This window comes from Dermacentor variabilis, unplaced genomic scaffold (assembly GCF_050947875.1).
Source record: "Dermacentor variabilis isolate Ectoservices unplaced genomic scaffold, ASM5094787v1 scaffold_12, whole genome shotgun sequence".
NCBI lineage: Eukaryota > Metazoa > Arthropoda > Arachnida > Ixodida > Ixodidae > Dermacentor > Dermacentor variabilis.
In genome coordinates, this window is record NW_027460280.1 from 40,992,684 (window position 1) to 41,015,173 (window position 22,490).

The 22,490-nt window shown below is 49.5% G+C and overlaps 2 protein-coding genes across 7 annotated transcripts in view; both read right to left on the reverse strand.

The window, feature by feature from the left end:
• LOC142566137 (cyclin-dependent kinase 14-like) overlaps window positions 1–22,490 on the reverse strand; it is a 126,342-nt gene that overhangs the window by 30,790 nt on the left and 73,062 nt on the right. The gene's annotated exons all lie outside the window — the stretch shown is intronic.
• LOC142566269 (mitochondrial sodium/calcium exchanger protein-like) lies at window positions 18,013–20,990 on the reverse strand. Its single transcript, XM_075677151.1, has one exon. The coding sequence runs from the start codon at window positions 20,673–20,675 to the stop codon at window positions 18,861–18,863; it is 1,815 nt and encodes a 604-aa protein (XP_075533266.1). The 5' UTR covers window positions 20,676–20,990; the 3' UTR covers window positions 18,013–18,860.

Sequence of the window (22,490 nt, forward strand, 5' to 3'; positions counted from 1 at the left end):
GCGTGTAGAATTGAGAATAATGGAATGCTGTGATGGCAAGCTTGATCAAGGACAGTACCAAGAGGAGAAAAATTATTGTGAGACTATTAAAAGAACGTAAAAGAAAATGCCTCTCCTGTGCCACCGAGGTATAACAGGCTAGTACCAAGAGGACAGTGTGTGAGACACTGTATTACCCATACGCTTATCTTTTTATGTAATATAGGCTATGAAGCCATCAAACGCCAACATCATCGGCAAGAGCCAAGAACTACTAGAACTTGGACGAAACAACACACGAACGCGCAATACAGTAACACGAAGAAAGACTTCCTACAAAACTCTTGAGAAAAACTGGAGACCGCACCGCACCGTCGATGCCACACGATGGAGTACGTCCGTTTAAACAAATCTTGCAATGGCATATCTAGGTTGAAGCGCGCAGGCCGAAGCGACAGGCGCTGTGGTGTCGGATTAAAATGTAGACGCAGAGCTAGGCGGTCGCCAACGGAACGGCCTCCGGGTCTCGACCGTGCCCTAGTTGCCCTCTCCGGCACGTGCGCAGAGCGACAGGCAAAGCGGGCGGGTAGCGGGCGGCGGCGCCTGTCAAGCGCCTCGAGCGACCGCACCTTGTCTCGATGGCCGCAGCGAAGACACCGCGTGACCGCGACGGACGTCACAAACACCAGGCGACACCCTCGACGCCAGACAATAGAGCCCGCATTGTGCCCGGATCACTACGAGTCGCGGCTTTCCTCAGGCAAGGAAGCAGGGATAAAGGAATCGCGAGAACGATACCAACTGAACGCGCGCTTTGTTAGGAAGAGGAGCAGCAGCAGAAAGGATGCAACACTTGGGTTACGCAAAGCGCATTTTCATCGGGGAACAAAACAACCCCATCTGCCTTTTGTGCTGCCCCAAAAGGATGCGCTGTCAGTCGCATCGTAGATGCGATCGCATCTGCCCTGGCAGCTTCACTGCGACCTTGTCAATCACCGCGTGCAGATGCGCTTCTGCAAGAGGACGGCCCGATGTGGGGCCTTTCACGTGTTTGCAATATCGGTCATGGCTCTGCATGCACTGCTGCGCCGCGGGAGCTGCTTTTTTGCGACTACGGAATGCGCACAAGCATGGAGCCATGTCCATATTTCGGCAACCACCGAGTAAATGTTTTGCGAATGCCATGCGCCACAGTGAGCAGAGAAAGCGTACGAGATATAGAAAAAGTCGCAGTTTCGCCCGAAAGGCTAAGTACCGATTGCGATAGCAAATTAGTAGATAGCTATACGAAGTGAGGATAGTAGTTTTATCGGCCGTATGAACTTGTAAACATTCGCTTACTAGCTAAATTAACAATGATATAATGTGCAAGCGCGACTGAACGAGGACGTAGAAAGAAACAGACAAACAAAGACAGCGCTGTCTCTGTTTCTTTCTACGTCCTCGTTCAGTCGTGCTTGTTCAGCCCCTCGCCTCACCCCCGTGCCTCGCGAGCGAGAGGAGAGGGCGCGCTTCCAGCCCGCCTTTCTCGCTTGCACACGAGATTGAGCCGCGTTCGCCGACTCACCCTCGCATGCTTTCACTAGCACATACAGCATAAGGCGCGCGGCGACGATTTTATAGACCTCGTACTTTACACAGAACCTCACGGCGACGCCGACGGCAGAAATACGCCTGGAGTGCCCATATAATTGCTATCGCAATAAAAAGATCCTGACAACGAAAAAGCTGATGCCTTTTGCATACGCATCGCTCCATTATCCTTCCAAAGTCAAGGGCACAAAGAGTAATCAAGTTTAAAAATCTGACATTCGAAATCCCTTTTTGTCACTCTGGGTTCCACTACATATGCCATGCGTATTCAAGAGATTTCGTCGAGAGGAAGCCTCACTTCTATATCGAATAAGGACAGGATCTGCTAGTACACCAGTATGGTTATTTAGGACGGGGCGTATCAATTCTCCGAAGTGTACGACATGCGACGAGACAGGAGACATCGAACACTTTCTCTGGTCGTCCGCAAAATTCCAAGATGAAAGGGACGCTCTCATGGAAAATCTGCAACAAAAGGACCTTCCACATACGTACCTGCAACCCCTTTTGTTCCCCGAAGTATCAGTTACAGCACGTAAAGAAACTTCACGTCGCTATATCGCATTCTTAAGAGACTGGTCTGATGGACATGTGGTGAAACACCACAGTTATTCTATAAGAGACGCTCGGGCGGCGCAAGTGCTGGCCTTGATCGCTAGGCTAAACGTGCCTGTTGCTACAGCTCACCACCACGCGGAAGAATCACTCCCGACAGAAAGATTAAAAAAAGAACAAAACAGAAAATAGCATTATTTAAAAGCCATTTTTATCGTCCAGTTCGCACACGAAAACGAGGAACATAACACAGCCCATGTTTTTACTTTATTTGACGCAATATTTAGTAATGATATCGGTACGTAATTAACAACGATACCATTACACTTTTATAATTCGCAACCACGTTACCATTTTTCAGAACACGCACAGTGACAATCTTCGTTCATCTTGATAGCTGTTTATGTTTGTGGTATCTTCCCGATCCAGTTTAGGGAAATGGGATTTCAATGAAGCGAATAATAAAATATCGTGAATTTCAACTTAAAAAAAGTTTTTTTTTCGCAGATTTCAGTAGGTTTTGTCTTTTCTCTGGATAAACAATTAACCCAGCAAGCAGACGTTCAAGGTTTGTCTAAGGCCCGCTTTTAGACTAATTTGTTCGAGCAGCTACAAGTTGACCCGCGGGTTTATTCTTCGGCAATCTTCACCGTTCGAGCAGCAGTTGCACTCTGAGCGAATGAGCACACGCGCACGGCCGCGATATGCGAAGCGCCAGTGCAGCCAGCTAGGCCTCGCATCAAAGCAAGCCGGCGCATGCGCAGTGATGCACGAAGGCGTCGCCTCGTGTCGTTTGCTTTATTTTTTGGCCTCGACGGGACCCAACGTGCAGCATTTAAGAAAATTATTCACTACCACATTCCTGTGGCGGGAAGCCAGCAGTGTGCTCCGGTACAGCATGTAAAAGGCCTTAAAAGCTTTTGTGCGCAAACAAACAGGGACGAAGAACAGCACACAAGGACGAGCGCTTTCTCGACCTTGTGTTGCTGCTCTTCTTCGACCCTATTTGTTTGCGCACAAAAACTTTTAAGATGAATCTGTTCCAACTAGGCCGACTCGCAGTTACGTAAAAGGCAGGTCGCCAATTTCAGCCTTAATGAACTAGATATACGTCAGTTAACTTTTCTGTCGCGGAAAATCAATTTGGTCCCTCTCGTCACCGCTAGCTTTTCACATAAGAGCCAACTCTCTATCAAGAAAGAACACTTTGCTGGAGTCGTTGCAGTCAATTCGCCTCGGGGTGTGACATTCTCAAGCCATTTACATGCGACGCGCAAACGAAAGGCTAGCTTCGCAGCTACGAGTCTGCTCGTACAACACTGCTGCGAGCGCAGTTTGGTACGGTGCAAGCCGTTTAGAGCGCCCGAAAAAATGTAGCAGACGACACGGAGCGAAGCACACGCGCAGGTTTGCAATGGCGTTCGCGAGAGCCGCAGCCCCGCGCTCCCGTGTTCTGCGCTCATCCCTGTACTTGTTCGTTATTCATGGGGGTGAACGCGTTCATGTGTTATGCCCACACCGAACCAAAGACTTCTAGAGGATTGTCTGAGCAGGAGCTTTACCACGCCGTCACGAAGCGTTTTCAAACTTTCTGCTGATGCCGATAGAAATATAATAAAAGATGGCACGTCCGGAGCTTTCTCCTTTCAAATTAAAGGGAAAAAAAGACAACATGAAAAGTAGTATCCTATAATAACGTGGTATTTGATAACTGATTCAGGATGTGTCATTGAATCTTCACGATTGGCCGATTTTAAGCACAACAGTGAACGGATTTTTTGGTATACGTTCTATAATAGCTATACCAACTAAGCTAAGCTTACGCAAGCAGAATGACGCAAAAAAATTCTATAAATGAACCAGCGTGTAGGTACAACGTAGTGCAACGGCGGAACAAAATTTTCACGACTTGCGTGATCTGAACTAGTGGTCACTTAAGTCACATCGATCGTCGCGACTTCGACTACCGCGTGCGGCGCTGTAGTTTTGAATGCATGAGCCTCGTCTCGGAGCTGTGAACGATTAGCTGCATTTGATAAACTTCACAGCACAAAGCGAATGTGAAGAATCAAGACTCGCAGCAACCACCTGGCGAAAGTTGCTGCTCTTTCCGTTTCAGGCTCCACCACCCAATCTCCTCCAAATTCAGACACGAAAACCCTTTCCACCGTAAAACCACACGTGATACACACGTACACGCGTACGAACCCCAAATACATGTCCACACTGTGAATGTGTAAGGGGGGACGTGAACAAGACTGCCGGCAACGCTACGAGAACGGATCTGAACCACGCAAGCCATCATTCGGCGTGTTGGTAAAGAGAGCACAATGAAGACGGAGGCGCTGCAAGCCGGCATCTGCAAGCACACAACTTCCTCGGCGCGCAGACGCACCAGGAGAAGGGCCATCGCCGGGCAACAAAAGGACGCCGTCGAACTTGGCGCGCTGCGATCGATGCGAGAACACTCGCGTTCGGAATTGATGACCTTCCTTCGGAGGGGTACCAGCCTCGGACGGAGCAGTTTCTCCTGATAAGGTCCTGACATGCCGATCGACCGCAATCGTTACGGACCGCGCGATGCTCTCCCGAGTCGCCCCGAGAGAGGCGATCGTTGTCGCGGGCCCTCGTGTGACGGTGGGGTGCCATTCTGCGAGGCGCACACTGACGGGGCCACGAACTATAGCACATGACAGGACTGCCGCGGCAGCCGGCGTTGCTTATGGATGAAGTTGCACGCGCTGGCGCGACCACCGCGACTCAATAATTCAGCCGCCGTGGTGCACATTACGGTCAGCCTCGGAGCGAGACGAAGCGGGTTCCCGAGAGGCGCAAGCGCGCATACCAGGAGCGCGAGCGGGCGCTGAATAATGGAAGGCGTCCGGGATGGACGACACTCTCGAGGCGCGGCCACGCGTCCTCATCTGCTGCCGAGAACTCGGGCGAGAGCACCACGCGCCGGGCCCAATGTGCCGCGCAGTGCACAACAGAGCACGCGCTCGGCCGCTCGTAGCTGCACCAGCGAGCAGGCGACAAAAAAGGGCGCCTCAGCGAAAGCGGACCGCGTTCGTTGCGATTACTGTTCACAATGCTCCTGTTCCTTGCGGCGCTAAGCTTGTATACAATTGACTCCAGCCCCTGCAGTACAAATGCGTCGGTAAATAATCTTGGCTTTAATTATTACGGTGTGTGTTCGGCCTCTTCTGTAGGCTCAAGCACGCATGGCGCGATTTCAGGCGCGATTGACGCGCGGATGGTGGGACGCGCGCGTCATTTCGACGCGTGCCCCCAGCATGATCCGACACGAAATCGCGCCGCCGCGTGCTGCTGCTCAGAGCAGAAAAAAAAAAAAAAAAAAAAGAACGCGTCGCGCGGCGCGTCCGCCAGAGTTCAGGTAAGTCACGTGGCATTTGGTCACGTGGCATTTTGGTTTTGCCACCAGATGGCCCTGCTCTCTGCGCATCTCTAGTGTTCCTTCCCCATTACAGGAACACCTCTCTGGCGCAATTTTTTTTTTCTCTCGGCAGAACTGGCTGTGCGTCAAAGAAAGCACGTGCCACCGTGATTTCGTTCGCGCATCGTGTTCACCTAAAATGGACAAAGCAACCTTAAACGAGGTCCTAATAACTGAAGCGGAGAAGCGTCGCGTCCTGTGGGACGTACGCGACCGCAATTGTAAGAACATCAAACGTGACCAGGCTTGGCGAGCTATAGCAGATACCCTCAGCGTAGATGGTATAGCAGATGGCCTCAGCATCCCTCTTAATAGTAGCAATCGTCTCTTCTGCTCGGTAGTAAGTGGCCGACACTCTATTTTCTATGTGAACTAGTAAACAAGCAGCGGCAGCGGCATGTGGGCAACGGCCTCTCAGCATGCGGAAGGTACATAGTCGCAGTTTCGCACACAATCTTGCTGCTTGAAATTAAGCTTGATAAATACACTTCGGACAAAAATGTCGCTGTCTAATTACATTAAGATTATTTTTATTGTGGCGTTCTGTAAGTTTAAGGGCATATTATATATGCGGTAACAGAGACAATTCATGTCGTTGGGATTTTGTTGTCTGGCAACCCGGAAAACGCGACGCGAAAGCGCCGCTCCCTTTTTTCGTGCAGGTCATGGTGCGGGTGCTCGCGCGTCGACGGCAACGCGGACGTTCGCCGCGCCTCGCGTTTTTCGCTCGCGGAAAACGCGCTATGCGGTTCCACCACGGAGTCGCCATAACGCAGTAGTGTGCCAAACTTGCGAATAGAATAGAGCTACACAGTGAAAAGCCTTCCTTCTAGAAAGCCCTTCCGACAAAGGAAAACATTAATCGGCGCTTTACAACTATATGTCCGCGAATGCTACACGAGCTCATTTTGCAAACGCGTTGTGTGTGCACAAACCAGAGATCTTAACACATGTCGTTGTGGATGGTTCATTCTCAAACGGTTGTGGATGGTTCATTCTCAAACGGAAGAACACACAGTAGTACTCTCAGTATTTCGCTGTAGGTACACCTACGACATATGGTATGTCGGTAGACGATCTATGCATAGATGTCTACCTAATGCGTCACATGAGCTCTCGCTCAAAATGAGACTATAAATGGCGCACGTGTAAATGACTCATGTGCTGCACAGGTGTCGGTGCAAGGTAGAGAACTGAGTGAATGTAGGCAAAATGGCCAATTTATTTTGCCTTTTTCAGCTTCTCAAGATTATTCTCACTCACTACATAGCGATAAGGTCAATACGTTAGTAGCCCTGATGCCTAAAGATATGGTATGGATAGGCCAGATGCCTGCTCCCAACACTGAGCACTCCGTGAAGACCGCGATTTGAAGGTTGTTCCGCATCCGCATCCATGGCACTGCATAACACTCCCAGGGCCACGTGACATATGAATGTACACAAACACGCAGTAAAGTGAACGGCGGGACAGCCACCCCCGCAGCAAGGGTTACGCTGAGGTCGCAGATTGGGCTCCCAGCTCATCGCCCATTTAACCCTCATTCCACGATTCTTCCGAGTCTAATGAAGAAACCGCTCATTGCCCCTATGCTTTCCTTGGCTTCATTGCGTGATTTCGTACGCGACGTATGATCATTTAAGTTACGCCACAATGAAACACTGAGCCTCACACACACAGAGCGGCAGTCGCCGAGTATTGCGCATATGGCAGTCGCGGCAGCCCAACGCCCGCAGCGGATGCGCGAGGAGTGGCCATCCTCCGCCCGGCACGACAGACGCGCCTGCCGTGGCGCTGACGTGTACGGATGGGGCTTTGTTCTGGAGCGTCTTGGCGACGCGCCGCGTGACAACTGTCGCCGTCGTCAACCTCACGTGCACTTTCGGTGAAGACGCGAGTTGGTCCTTTTCCCCAAAGAACCACACGAAATAAGTGGTAAAAGATACACAACTAAACGCATATACGCAGAGCAGTAGCGAAAGCGGACGCGACGCAGTTTCATATGCGCGTCGAGAATGCACATATTATGGTTTGCCTCACGGCAAAAATTAACCACCTGTGTCGTACGCAACGAGCAATGCGAGGGTAGACAAGCAAGCATGACAACCCGACTGCCATTCCGGTAAGCACTTCAAGCAGCGTTTCCTCACAGTTAGATGCCGGGGCTGCATAAGTTTCTCACCAGTAGCTGTAAGCAGTATGCAGCTGATAAAGACACGGCACAGAGCCGTGGTAGGGCACGGGATGGAGGCAAGGAAAAATATTTTCTTAGTTTCTAGCTGAAACTTTCGAAAACAAATACCTAGTGCAATACTTATATAAAAGGCTCTGCTTCGTGCGTAATGACTCGACTCGTATATCTCAGCTTTTATGTACTTTTCTTTACTGCCGCATTTTGTGTTCGTTGTGCGTCAAAGTAACTTTGACCCGATTCTCAACAAATAGAAGCGAGTTACAAAACATCAGAGCAGTGAACGTTTCTATAAAGGTGCTTACAGATATGCTTCCCTTAATTTCGGCCATACAGACAACTTTACACACTGAAACGCCCACGTATTAAAGCGCAGCCTTTATAACGGACTACGGAGAAATTAAACCTTAAAAAGGAAATGTTTTCTTTTTTTATAGCCGACTACAATTTAGCAATCACACTATGAAAAGCATTTATTTCTTTTTGAAAAATTTTGCAATTGATTACGTTAAAATACCGATGCCTCGAGAATACGAAAGTGCAATGAAAACTTTTTTATTTCTTTTCGAACGTTGAAATCGGCGATGGTCGAGAGGCCCCTCCGATGCATGAAACAAGCGCTTTCGCATGCTACGCCACAATTTCAACTCAAAGTTTCAATTTTATGCCGCTGCAGTGGCAGCCAATAACAAGGTAAACACGCGAACGCGCTTTCCGCCAACTTTCATAAAATTAGGTGCGTGTAAAACCAGGAGTGTGGTGCATATTATTGCCTGCATGACAGGTTGCAAATGAAACAAGGCAAAACATTCGGCATCTGAAGGTGTCTGGAATAACTACCGCGCGCAGTCAAAACTATGTCAAATAGAAATTGAGAGAGCCAAAGATAAATTATTTAATCATGATCTATCAACCTTACTGAGAACGAATACTCAAAAACTTTGGAAAGTAATAAATCCTAAGCCCCCTTCAGCTAGTCTCGTAACGATAGCAAAAGACGGCGAATTTCTTCAGACATCTGAGGCTGCCACCGAATTGAACTTATTTTTCAGCTCCATGTTTACTAACGAAACACCGATTCCTCCAGGTGTTAACGCTGCTACCATTAACGCGGTCATGAATGACATTCTGATTACGCAGGAAGGAATTGAGCAAGCTATTGATCGTTTGCCAAATAATTCAGTCCCCGGACCTGACAACATATGTCCAAAACTACTGAAGCTAACTAAATCAGTGACAGCTCGTATCCTCACTGCAATTTTTCGGCAGTCTATTGATACAGGAAAAGCGCCTGACGCCTGGAAAATGGCGCGCGTTATACCTATATTTAAATCTGGAGATCCTTCTGCCCTTTCAAATTATAGGTCTGTCTCATTAACTAGCCTACTCTGCAAAATGCTGGAACACATAATATCATCGGTAATAATGATGTACCTGGATCAGCAAAACTTGTTGTTTTATTTTTCAAAACAAACACGGTTCTTGTGTGGTCGTTCCTGTCAGCCACAATTTTTCGAAATCGTAGCCGACCTTCATGAGGCTGTTCATCACCTAACAATGCAGGGAGTCTACCAAGTTGACATTTCCGAATTCCCTGAGTTTTCCAGGTTTTCCCTGAGTGCCTTTGCAATATTCCCTGAGTGATGCAGAACTATGTTTTATGTCAAGACGGGCTGAAACCATATCGCCCTATGCTGTCACTCTCTGGTAAGCATACGAAAAAAAAAAAAAAACCGACTTAGTCCAATTTGAATACTAAGGAGTAGTGTTTATGTTATTCAAAAAGAGAATAGAAGGGAGGGGTTAGTAAAATGCACAGCAAATAATATGTCCCCGAACAAAATTGCAAATCCAGTCAGACATTCTCAAATACGAATAAAAAGGAGATGCATACAGAAGAAAATATTTTCGAATATGAGCTATTTCTATCAACTGACAGCAAGCTCAGTGGTATTAGGCCAGAACGTTGTCACAATTGAGATGCTCTGTCAACAGCTCGTAAGTCAACCTCAACTGTCCTGACATACTCTCAACCCGCGCACGACGCCCCAGTGTTGTGTTTCACTGCTTTAAAGAGTTTATTTTGGTTTGGATGAGGGACACCTGCATCTCGGCATCAGCCAACACTTTGTTTTTTGAGCTCAAGCTCCTTCAAAACGGCGGCAGCACGCTACCTTTCCCGTTCATTCCTCAATGCGTAGGTCCTTTCTGTTCTTGTCCTCCTTCCGCCACTCGTTCGCCCCACAGACCACTTGAAGCATCTTGGTCAGTTGCACAGTCCGCATCCGATTTATCGAACTCCCTAGGGGCCGCGAAAACGTCAGAAAAGTCGGCCAGTTGGAAAAAATAAATGCATGTCATTTACTGCCCTTAAGGTCTTAAACCGCCACAGGCACATTCGAAAATGCTCTGTAGGCCTCCCGGTACACGTATTAGGCATATCGGAGCTCGTACTGTGACAGGATATACCGGGTGCGCGCGTGTATAATTAAGGAATACATACTGTGTCCCATGGCAATAGCCCCTTCCCACGCTTGTTATGCTTCACTGCAATACTTTTGCATATGCTTCACCGAGTAAGATATGTGTAAGGAGGAGAAGCTGACTTTCGGGAACCGGCATTATGCAATGCACCGTGCTTTCCAAGCTTCTAAGCCAATCGCGAGGACCACAAAGGCAGAGTCCGTGCCATTGCTGACAGCAGCGAATTATTTCAATAAAAACCCGGCATCCAACGGCAAGAAGGTTCATAGCGAACGTCGATGCAGCTAGGCATAGCGTTGCCGCCGTGGTCGCTACGGCTGTTAGCGGATCTGCGTGCGAGAGCGTCGGTTCGAGGCGGCAAGGTAATCAAAATGGCAGCGGTGGTGGCTTTGATTAACGCCGTTCCGGACCTGCGGTCACAGCAAAACCTCCGGAAAATCGGACGGCGAGGAGTTCTTACGTTTGAAATTTCAGACTTTCTGGTACATTGACACTATGGGGTGCGTTGGTGGTGCCGCGAAGCCGTTCAAATGATCGGGAATCCGGAAAGTCGGTCATTGACTGCACACTGGCAACTCCTCCAGCCGACGACAGGGCGTCAAAGACGATTCATTACGATTCCTGTCTGTTACGGGAGCCAGCATTACCTCGACTTTCAACACTTTCAATAAAATTACAGCTAATTTTCCCTGATAGAAGCACAAATTCCCTGAGTTTTCCCTGAGTTTTCCAGACTACTCAAAATCCCTGATAATTCCTGGTTTTCCCGGTTGGTAGACACCCTGTAACAAGAATTGACGCCGTCTTCATCTACTTCGCAAAAGCGTTCGACAAGGTTGCTCACACTCGTCTTACAATTAAACTTGCAAATCTTAATTTAAACAGGAATGTCCTGAACTGGGTCATTCATCTTTTAGCTAACCGACACCAGTTTGTTTCTGCCAATGGATCTTGTTCTGCACTAACCTGTGTAAAGTCTGGTGTGCCGCAAGGCTCTGTGCTTGGGCCGATTCTCTTCCTTATTTATATTAATGACATAAGCAGTAACCTTACTTCTATTAGACTATTTGCCGACGACTGTGTTACTTACAGAAACATCACTGACTCTTGATATTAATGCGCATTGTAGTCCGATCTTGACGAAATCGCTAAGTGGTCTGAACAATGGCAGATGGTGATTAATGTTTCCAAAACAAAACTGTAACATTTACCACGGCTGAACTCCACTGTGTTCTTTTATTCTATCAATAACATGGCCAATAAGAAGGTTCCTGCAGTAAAATAGTTAGACGTTCATATTTCTTCAGACCTGACATGGCTCCAACTCATTGATTACATCACCACCAATGCGTTGAAGACCCAGGGTTTTATTAGGCGTCACTTACATTCCGCAAATCAGGAAACCAAACTATTAGCATACACAACTTCAGTCAGATCGCAACTAGAATACGCCGCTATTATCTGGAACCCGCATCAAGCATACCTTGCCGGGAAACTCGAATCATTGCAGAATAAGGCCGCTAAGTGTATCATAAGGAAGTACTCTCGCTACTGCAGCATTACTGATATCAAATCGTGTCTGAATTTATGTTCACTGGAAACACGAAGACTTGTTACCCTGTTGCCTCACTTTCACCGACTTTATTACAATCCTGCGCCATTCACAGAATCTCTCACCAAACCGGCCCATCGCATCTTTCCCCGATTAGACCACGGCTTTAAAGTACAACTAAAGATCGCTCGTACCAAGCTTATGCGTCATTCGCCATTGTTCCTTGCCATTTACCATTGGAATAAGCTGTCTACGGAAATCGTTTCTCTCAACAACCACGACGCTTTTGTTAGCAAACTGAAGCGCTTATTGCGTGCCGACTGTCAGAATGGTATTATTCTCTATTGTTGCCACTAGCATTATTGTTCTACTTTTTCCAGTATTTTCTCATTGTTTGCAGTGCATTTTTAAATATATTTTATAAATATTTTATTTTATAAATATTTTATAAATATAAAAATTTTATAAATATAAATATGTTTTATCAAGTTATGTTCTCAGTAAATGGCGCTCTTTGCTTCTATAGGTTCATTATTTATTCACCGTGATATGTGATGTAACGTTATGTAAACCCCTATGTAATGTCGGTAAAAAGGCCTTTAGGGTACATGAATAAAAAATGGTTAAATGAAGCTGTTGTTTCCTTGTTTATTCCTACAAAATAAATCTCATGTTTATCCTTGTGTTTCTCTTTGTAAATAGCGCGAAATGGGGAGTTTTAGAGATAGGCGACCCAAAGTTAGAGGATGCACTATTTGGAAGGCGTGCAGAGGAGCGAAAAAAAGCGAACAAAAGGTTTTGGCTTTTGGTATGCAATGCCGCTTGAGGACGCTATTTATAAATAAAGCTCCCTATTGGCGCATGACAACACAGTGAAAATCTGTGCAGCCTGGTGAGTGACAAAGAATGAGTGCCATCCCGTTAGATGACTCGACGGTCAGAGGAAACGAAGAAAGCGACAGTGGAGCTATTTGCCGACAGCGAACGCTTTGCCTATCTTCGCGATAAAGGCCAGACAAGGGGGAGGTGTGGCAACTGTATACGACACTCATGATTGACAGCGCGAACAGGAACAGACGATGAGAAAAGGAGACAAGCGCTTATCTCCAGTGACGAAAGGAGACAAGCACTTATCTCCATTGGTCTTTTCTTATTTACGCCAGTTCCCCGCCCTGCAAATGTAAAAAAGAAAAGAAACCCGAGAACGCGTTTCAATGACAGGCACCGTCAAATACCCCGAATCGTCACAATTTCGCGGCACACCGTTCGCGCGCTCACGGAGCAGCGGTCCATTGTCCGCAGACAAAAAAATCTCTCTCTGTCGACAACAGTTCGGCTGGCTTATCAGGCGCCCAAACACAACATAGGAAAAGAGCGACGTAGGAAGTCGCGGGGACAGTCAGCACGTGATGCGCACGCAGAGAAATCGTTACAAAGTGGCTGAGCTGGATCGGCATTATCGATGCCCGTACTTGGCAGATTGCCGCACCACGAGCGGTCCCTCCCCCGACGCCAAGGCTGGCCCCCACGGGAAGCTGCTTTCTCAATATACACTCGGGAACGTTGCGATCCCCGTGGGCGTTGCGCGCAATTTGCGAGGCGGAAACGCAAATCCGAATGGAGGGACGCGTCCTGTACGTTCGCTGCTCTCTCGGCCTATAATCCGAGATCGGAGGCTCGCTTTTCGGTCGTGTTCCGATCGAGGCCAAAATACAAGAACGACACTACTGCTAAAGCCTCGCCTCGAGGTCGGACTGAGACGCCGCCGGGCAGATTAATAAGTGCGGCTCGGCTCCTTCAGAACGCACTCAAACCAACCAAGAACAAAACAACCAGTGCGATCAGAAAATGTCCTTTTTACAGCACGCACGCGTACGCACGCACACGCGCACACGCACACACACACACACACACGCGCGCACACACACACACACACACACACACACACACACACACACACACACACACACACACACACACACACGCACACACACACGCACGCACGCACGCACGCACACACACACACACACACACACACACACACACACACACACACACACACACACACACACACACACACACACACACACACACACACACACACACACCTTTCCTATCAAAAGTCACGCCCTTAATTCAAGTTAGGGAGTTCATTGATTAATCCTTATAATTAGCCGCGTAATTAGTACAGAAACGTGATCCTCGAACGAATATTCTCGAGTGATCATTTTCTGAGGCATAATCACTTACGCAAGATTTAACGTGACTCGATCGGCACCTTACGTGTCGACGTCTACGTCCTATAAAGCGTTCCTCGCCCAGTGCCAGGATCGCAGCCATCCGTAGGTGACGCCGTGTCAGATGCTGAGCCAAGAGAAATCGGGCGAAAGTGATTGCGTCTCCGAAAGTGAGGATCGTTCGAGAATATAGCCACAGGGTAAGAGGGCCGCCTCTTCGACCTCCGCTGAAATACGAAGAGAATTCGATATCAAACTTATTCCGCAGAAGGAAAGCTCACGTGCCCCAAAGTACCTGCACATAGCGCGACGAACACCAAGAGGGATTTAGAAACAGCGTGTATCTTAGAAACAGCCTATACCCAAGCAACTAGCGCGTACCCAAAATTAGGGTCGGCAGCACTGCGCGCACGCAGAACCAAAACTGCGCTTGGGTGCTGGTTCTGTGTTCATTCTGCACGTTGAGCCAAACTTTGGGTCCCCTATTTTTTTAAAAACTCACTAATGACGCATAAACAGAATACATTGCAAATACGACGCGCGCTATGGAAAATAGCCAACGGAACTGTCAGAGTGCCACAATCAGGGAAATGGTATAGGGAACGGCCAAATGCTGAAATTCCCTCCTTCCCGATGGAGGATATATATAGCATCTCGTGCAAGTACGTTGCAACTGTCCTTTGAACAATGTCACTCCAAGGACAGCTCGCACGAATCATTAAGTACGCAGGTAAATGGGCTTATAAATAAGCAGCAGACAAGTGACAATAAGTTATGGTGTAGAATGCAGCAAAATGATGTGAAGTAACAACAAGATACCGGTCTTGTCGTTACTTCACATTTCCCGTCATTTTAAACCATAAACTATGAACGAAGACAAGTAGTCATACTACTACGAGTTGCCGCACAGTAAGCTATCGAGTGACAAAGCACACTTGCACGAAAATTTACGTTTTCAGGCGGCTTACGGCCAGCTTTTCTAACCATCGGAGAGTTTACATTTACGCGAAAAAATGCTTCTTGCAAGAGACTCCAAGGTGGACAGCAACAAGCTGCTGGACAGTATTTGCAGAAGTTCATCCAATTGCATGCGATGAATTGCGAACAATAGAAGAAAAAAAAAGCTGCTTCGGGAAACTTTCAAGAGCCGTATTTTCTGACGATTTATTAAATTTTCCAATTATATTCACCTTCCGTCATTGACCCGGACACGTCGCCGCTCCGCCGTCATATCGGCCGCTCGGCGCTATGAGCGACAAGAAATGAAGGACGGAAACGTTAGAAAATAGCAAGTAATTCGGCGACTACAGCAGAAGACTGAAATAGGCTGGTAAGGTAAGGCGCTATAGGCAACGGAGCTCGTGGGAACAACCACGACGCGTATTATGACGCCGTCAATAATGGCGGCGCAGAGTAGGCGCGTGCTAATGACGAAGAGCGAAATGAAATGAAACGTCAGAAGATAGAGCCCTACGGTCGGCTCCACTCACAAAACGCAGACACAGTCAGAAAAAAAAAAAAAGTCACGACAGCCAGAGGAGGTACACTTTATCGCAGGCTTCTTCTGTACACCGAGACAGGGCATCAACATAAACGCAAACGGCAGAGAATGTCGGTGCGTCACACTCGGGTACACCTTAAGCATGCTGGGGCCCGCATAATATGCAACGTTTCTATTCCAATGCTATTTCTTTTCGCCCTTCGCCAGTCGTCCGAGCGGCGCTTCACCCACGTTATCCCCGGGACCGGCTGGCCGTGAACGGTGGACGATAAGATAGGGACAGAATCGAACGAAAGGAATCCTTACATTGTGTACCGGCCTAGTATACAAACAGGCAAGCCGCAATGAACGGCAAATCTATGGAGCGAGAAGGAGAAACACGCCACAATAAAGTCAAACGAGATCGTGCACGAGTGTTGTAGCGTCACGCGAGCCCGCGCAACATCTCAACTTGGCCACGATGAGCCCCGGCAGCGCGCGACAGTATAGCCGCCGGTGGCAGACTGTTGACAACAGCCATACGCGCGCCCCCCGATAGGTGATCGAAGCGCGCGGGCGGAACAGACTGGCGGGCGGCTTCCGCGTCTTCTACGCAGAGCACGAGGCACTGAACCTTGCCCTCGCTGATTAGGCTTGCGCGCCGAGAACAAGAGGGGCGGAGGAAACTCGCAGGAGGCCGCAATCGCCCGCACAATGCCCCGTGCCGGGCTAGACTGAACTGTGCACAGGGAGTGTTGTGCACACGTGGCTAACCTCAATGTCACGTACGCGCAACACCATCTGAACGCGACAGTAGGATCTCCGACAGGGGCGCATCCACGGCAGGGGGTGCTCGTCACAAGAAAACCATGCAGACCGCCTCTGCACCCGCCGGAACTCTCCGATGGCGGTAGACCTAGAGGTGACGAGGTTCCGCGACTTGCAGAAAAGCAATACGAGGTCAAAGGTTGTCTTAGCCTATATAGAGGCCTAGCGGGTGAGAAACAAGTTCACAGCGTCGAAGTGCAGTATTGTTTCATTCAGACAGCAATAAAATTAGTGCGCCCAAATTGAACGCAGGCTACACAGAAAAGGCGTTGCGTTTGAGATGAATCTGCATTCAAATCAGACACAATGAGCCATCGGTGTCTGAATGAAGCGCTCGAGATCTTGCGCATTTCACAGCAGCAGCTTACGAATAGTAAAGTGCGATAGTCTGAAGGCGCAAAACATATGGTAGTTTGCTGAGCAACGAAACTCAATTTCGATTACAAACTCCGTGGGTCAGCTAGGGTGTGTCATACAAACTGCGTGAACTACTGAAAGCTAGAGAGTAAATAAAAAAAATAAAAAAATTCGAAACTTGTGCACGCGGGAAAAAATTGAGACATGCACGGTGTAGGTCGCGGCTTGTACATATTCATTAGGACTTTTTTTTTTCATCTATTGCTTTAAACACTCGTCCCCATTATACAGAGCGATCATTTTGAAGTTTCATGGAATTTTGAAAAATCACCTGTGGCAGATAGCATAATTCTTGTCCTTGAGCTGGATTATTCGAAGAGGCGGACATTACTAGCACGAGAAATGTAAACACACATTCAACTAATTAAGTCCTTAATTACACATATTGCAACTTACGAATTGTAGCCGGTGAGCTCGCAAGACGTATTCACTTGAAGTTAATTTCCAGGATGACACCAATTTCGAGATATTTCCCGAAGTGTGGAACGAAATACATTGGCGTTCCAGTTTATTTTGTGCTTCAATGCATGAAATAGCGTTTTGTTAAGAAGTAATTGGAACAAAAGTGCATTTTTCTTGCGTAAAATCTGATAGCGCATATCTCCAAACTGGTGCGCCTTGCAAACACACAGGCTACAATTAGGAAATTACAACGTGCCATAAAGTCATTATTCAAGAAGTTAATCAGTAAATTTCTTTATTTAGTTGAACAAGTGTTTCGATTTCTCGTGCAAGTAATGTCCGCCTTTCTGAATAATCCAGCTCAAGGACTAGAATTATCTGCAACAGCTGATTTTTAAAAATTCCGAAAAACTTCAAAATGGTCACCACGTATAATGTGCGAGAACTCACGCTGACGCTCTAGGCTACAAAAGAGGCACGCACCCGCCACGTCGAACTGAAGCCCCGATTCGCTGCAGCTCCCGACAACAGGTTTCTGCGTGGCCTAAGAGGCCGCGTTTAATGTCAGCGTGAAAACCGCGTAAAACGAACTAATATCGTTACGTCAACTGCGTTGGAGGCACAGTAAAGGAGATATTTAAAGACCAACACGTGGTTCTGAAGTATCACAGTAAATGCACTACAGAAATTCAGACTATGCGAAGGACACGGACTCGAATGGCGCGATTGAGCGGCTGAACCTTAATCAGTATGGAAGTCGACCAGGTCGGCGAAAAGATCTAAGCAAGTACAAAAGTTCACATACAAAGGAGGTCATGGTGGAGCTTCGGGAAGCAAATCTCAAAGTATTAATGATTTTACTCGTTTCCAATGGTCAGCGATTCGAACAGGTTCGAATCATCAAGCGAACAATGCATCAGTATTTATCACCGCAAAAACCACCGAAGCTAATTCTGTCACGGACAAAACACAGCAGGGTCTTATCAGGCACACAAGGAATGACGTTCAGCGAAACGAGGAAAACATTTCCACAATGAATAACGCTATTTAGGTGAACTCGACATATCGAACATTCAATGTGAAAAAAAAAACGAAAAAGAAAGCCGATATGTATGCACGTCCATTTGTTCTCCAAATGAAACTGCCGTGGTAGGCAAGTTAGTATAAGATTGGAAACAGGAGTCACGATGACTCGCTGAAAAATACGACATCGGCATAAGACTCGGCACTCATAAGGAAGTCATAAGGCACGAAGAATTAAGCTGTCTCGGACAATCTTCTTCCATGGGGCGGTAAAGGGTTTTAAGGGCAGCCCTACCACGGCGCTCTGCAAAGTACGCAACTATAGTTGCGTAGCCGAATCGCAGCGCACCCTATTGCTGGTTCACATCACTCAGAGCACGGCAGTGCCTCGGGCGTAGTCTAAAACAGAGCTAGAGCCCCGTTTTATTGCAGTTTATGGACAACGAGCGCAGCCGCATGTTGCCACGTCGACTAAGAGCAGAGATGGCATTTCTTCGTCATAAAACGCAGGATATCAAGTTGCAGTGCGCCAGCCTTGAAAGCAGCTTCTGTGCTTTGCTTCTCAAGAAGAGCAGCGTCCTACGCGGGAAAAGACTCGCTGTATAGGCGTGAGCCAAAGTTTTCATAAGACGCTCGCATCACGTCCATCGAGATCCAACGACGGGCTAAGCGTACGTGGTCTCCACGGTCAATGCAGCTGCCAAGAAGAGCGCGTACAGGGCGAGCAAGGAAACTCCATGAGCGCGACTCGACTGGTACCGGCAGAACAGCGTGGCGTACAGCGACAGCAACAGCGAACCAACAAGGCCTCCGTACAGGGTTGCCACGAGTGGCGTTAGCTCCAACGGAAGCCGGGCGCCGAAGCCCACTGGCGCCAGTTTGACCGTATACGGAAGACCGACGCCCAGGAGCAGGTTCATAAGCGGCCCGCCGAAGCACGCAGCCATCGCCATGCTTGGATATCCCTGACGCGCCACGGCCACGTTGGTCACAAAGTCTCCGAGACTGTTGCCCCACGCGAGTACAGTAAGGCCCAAGATGGCGTCGCTGACGCCCGCCACCAGGCCCATGGTGCGCAAGAGGTCCAGCAGTTCGTTGGCCACACCGTAGATCCACAGCACAGACAGTATAAAACCAGCGTAGCCAAAGGCAAAATGGTAGCGCGGCGCGCTCTCGAAGCTAGAGCTGAACCACACAAGCAGAGCAGCGATACCGCCAATGAGGAGGGCCAGCACCCAGGAAGGAAGTTGGTCGGCGACGTAGTCATCGGCGCGGCCGAGAACGACTACCACGAAGAAAGGCGCAGTCACGCAGTGTAATGCATTGAGCGGACGACACCAGTTGTTCTTGGCGTTCTCGTAGTCCACAACAGGCACTGTCAGCACGAGAACGAACCGCACGGGAAACGTGACAACGTCATATATCTTTCCAGCGACACTGCGTTCGGCCCACTCCTCAGGGTCCCAAGGCACCAGCTGGGACAGGAACTCGGCCCAAGGTCCCGGGTCCTGGACGACCACGGAGGTCCGTGTGGAGCCCAGGAGCGGCGTCTTCTCGCCCACCAGGACGGGCTCGAGTGGCGGTTGCGAGCATTGGGAAATGCGGCGCTCGATCGATGCCTCGTGCGAGGCCTGCATGAAGGCCGCGATGGCGTGCTCGTGGTGCCGGTGGAGGTTGCCCGTGGAATTTCGCCGCCGCCGTGCACCGCCGGCGCTGCTGTTGCTCGCCACGCTACTGACTGAGGACCTCCGTTCCTGTGCCCAGTCGGGCGACGCCGGCGGCATGAGAAGGTGACTACGGACCGGAGGCTCCGCGGGCACGTCCACCACCACCTTGACGGGGCTGTCCGGAAGTGCGCGAAGCTCCTCTGGCTGCGCCTGCTTCCAGAAATGGCCGGCTAGCACGACCACAATGTAGACGCAGTACAGGCCAAGGTAGCCGACGGCATGACCCAGCGTCACGCCGCCGGCGTGGAAGAGGTAGAAGGTCCAAAACGATGCGGCCAAGTAAAAGACTGTGTCGCGCAGAAACGAGTCCGGTTCCAGCTCAAAGCGGCACAGCAAGAACACGGTGCCGGCCACCACGGCGGTGACGAACGTGCCGGCGCCGAGCAACTCGCCGATGACGAGCGCGGGCCGCGATTGCTCGATGCCGGCGAGCGAGGAGATGATGTCGGGCGCGCCGTTGCCGAAGGCGAGCAGCGTGACGCCGGCCACGCTCTCCGAGAGGTGTAGCGTGCGCGACACGACCACGAGCGCTGGGCACAGGAAGTCGTCGGCAGTCATGCCCAGCACGAGGAAAAGCAGAGCGATGCCGAGCACCTCGGCGCCGATCGGAAGGTAGGGCGCGAGCGGACCGCAGTAGGCGAAGGTGGTGTACTCGAGCCACGACTCGTCCACATGGCAGTCGGCAGTGTCCCGAACGAAAGCGCACTGCAGCGCCGTGATGTTGAAATCGTGCACCCTCTCGCAGGCGGCCATGGCTCCGACCAGCCGCCGTGTGCTGTGGCGCGTTCGAGCGGAACGCGTCTGCCGCCGGAGCCGTCGGCGCGAGCCTGCTTTATCGGGGGAACCGCTGCGGCCGATTAGCCGAGAGATCGGCCGCCAGCTCGCGCGAACGGAGCAAAGCGCGCGCGGTGTCTCCGCCACAGCTGGCCGCCGGGCGCGCACGCTGCCCGGAGAAACGACGGGGCGACGCGGCTGAAACCTCTCGCGGCCCGGCTCTTGTTGCACTGCCACGGGACGGGCGGTCGCTTGCTGAGGCCTCGAAGCAGCCCTCCGGCAGATACGATGCAATCACAAGCATAGAGAAGCGAGAACAATAGTTGAAAAGGAAGCGCTGGATAAGTGCACACGTACTCCATGAGATACTGCTGCTAGCGGACTTTCACACGCACACTCACACTCACACTCTCTCACACACTCACTCACTCTCTCTCTCTCTCTCTCTCTCTCTCTCTCTCTCTCACTCACTCACTCACTCTCACACACACACACACACACACACACACACACACACACACACACACACACACACACACACACACACACACACACACACACACACACACACACACACACACACACTGGTGGAGTCCCAGTGGCGCGCGCGCGCGCGCGCCACTGGGACTCCACTAAAGTACGATAACTTGGGTATATACAGAGGAACAATGCGAAAACATGCGAAAAGAAACATTTGCAGGCTGACATCCAGAAAGGGTACAGTTACTTCATAAACTCAAAAGTGTTGACTCAGCCCACAGAGAGAATAAGCCCATATAGGAACAGTAAGCATCAAACGTGGACCAAGCCGAAAGTTGAAAATGCAGACGCTTTCTTTCAGCGATGTAGCATTTGTATAGTATAGCACTTCTAAACGCTAAACACACAAGCGGCACTAGGAACCTCGAATGATTAAGGATACATATCCATACGAATACCCGAAAAGCATTGATTATACAGAGAGACTAAAAATTCACGCAGAAACTCTTCTGGGAGTTGTCTAAGTATGCGTAAGCACTGTGCCACTTGCTCATCTCCACGCAGCTCGGTGTCATTATCAGTGTTGTGAAACGTGATCCGGCCAGTACAAATGGCAGCGCTGCGGCGACACGAACTGGTGCGGACGGCGGCGCAAAAGGCGCATTGATAGCGCAAGCAAAAGTTCATTCCCCGCTGCGCTCCGCGTTCGCTCCTTCATCCTTCGCTGCGCTCGTTCGCTCGGTTACGCCGACGCTCGCCACAGGAACGGGCGCCCAAGAGCTGGGCTCTAGAAGAAAATGAAGGGCTCGCAGGGTGCCCAACGCATTGGAAAAGTGTCAATATGAAGAGAGAAGGCGAAGGTTGAGGCTGCAACCCCGTCGTCTCTTAAGATCCCGCCTGCTTTTCACAACTCTAGTGATAAAAATAAAAAAGCTAAACAAAGGAAAATAGTGCATGCACCTCGCGTTCGGGATGGATGGACGAACCAGAGCGCCGCAGCGGCAGGCAAATAACAAATACGAAAGAAGCATCCACAGACGCCCTTTCCTGACCACAATCAATATTTCATCAGGAGTTCTACTGGCCTGTCCTCGTTTTCTGCTCTATCATGTCAACCAAAGAACTAGCACGAATAACAACAACTTTCTGTTCTTAACCTACGCAGCCGTAAAATCTTAGTCAAATGACATTGACTAAGATTGATAGCGTGAGACTGTACTACTGACTCCGCAAGCATCTTCGGTCTCGATTTGTATCGCCAACGCTGCGAACCCTTGGAGAGTGAGGACAAAGGTACTACTTAAGAGGAAGCTT

Coding starts and splice junctions, on each gene's coding strand:
- LOC142566269 (XM_075677151.1), bottom strand. CDS start 20,675: ATGGCCGCCTGCGAGAGGGTGCACGATTTCAACATCACGGCGCTGCAG.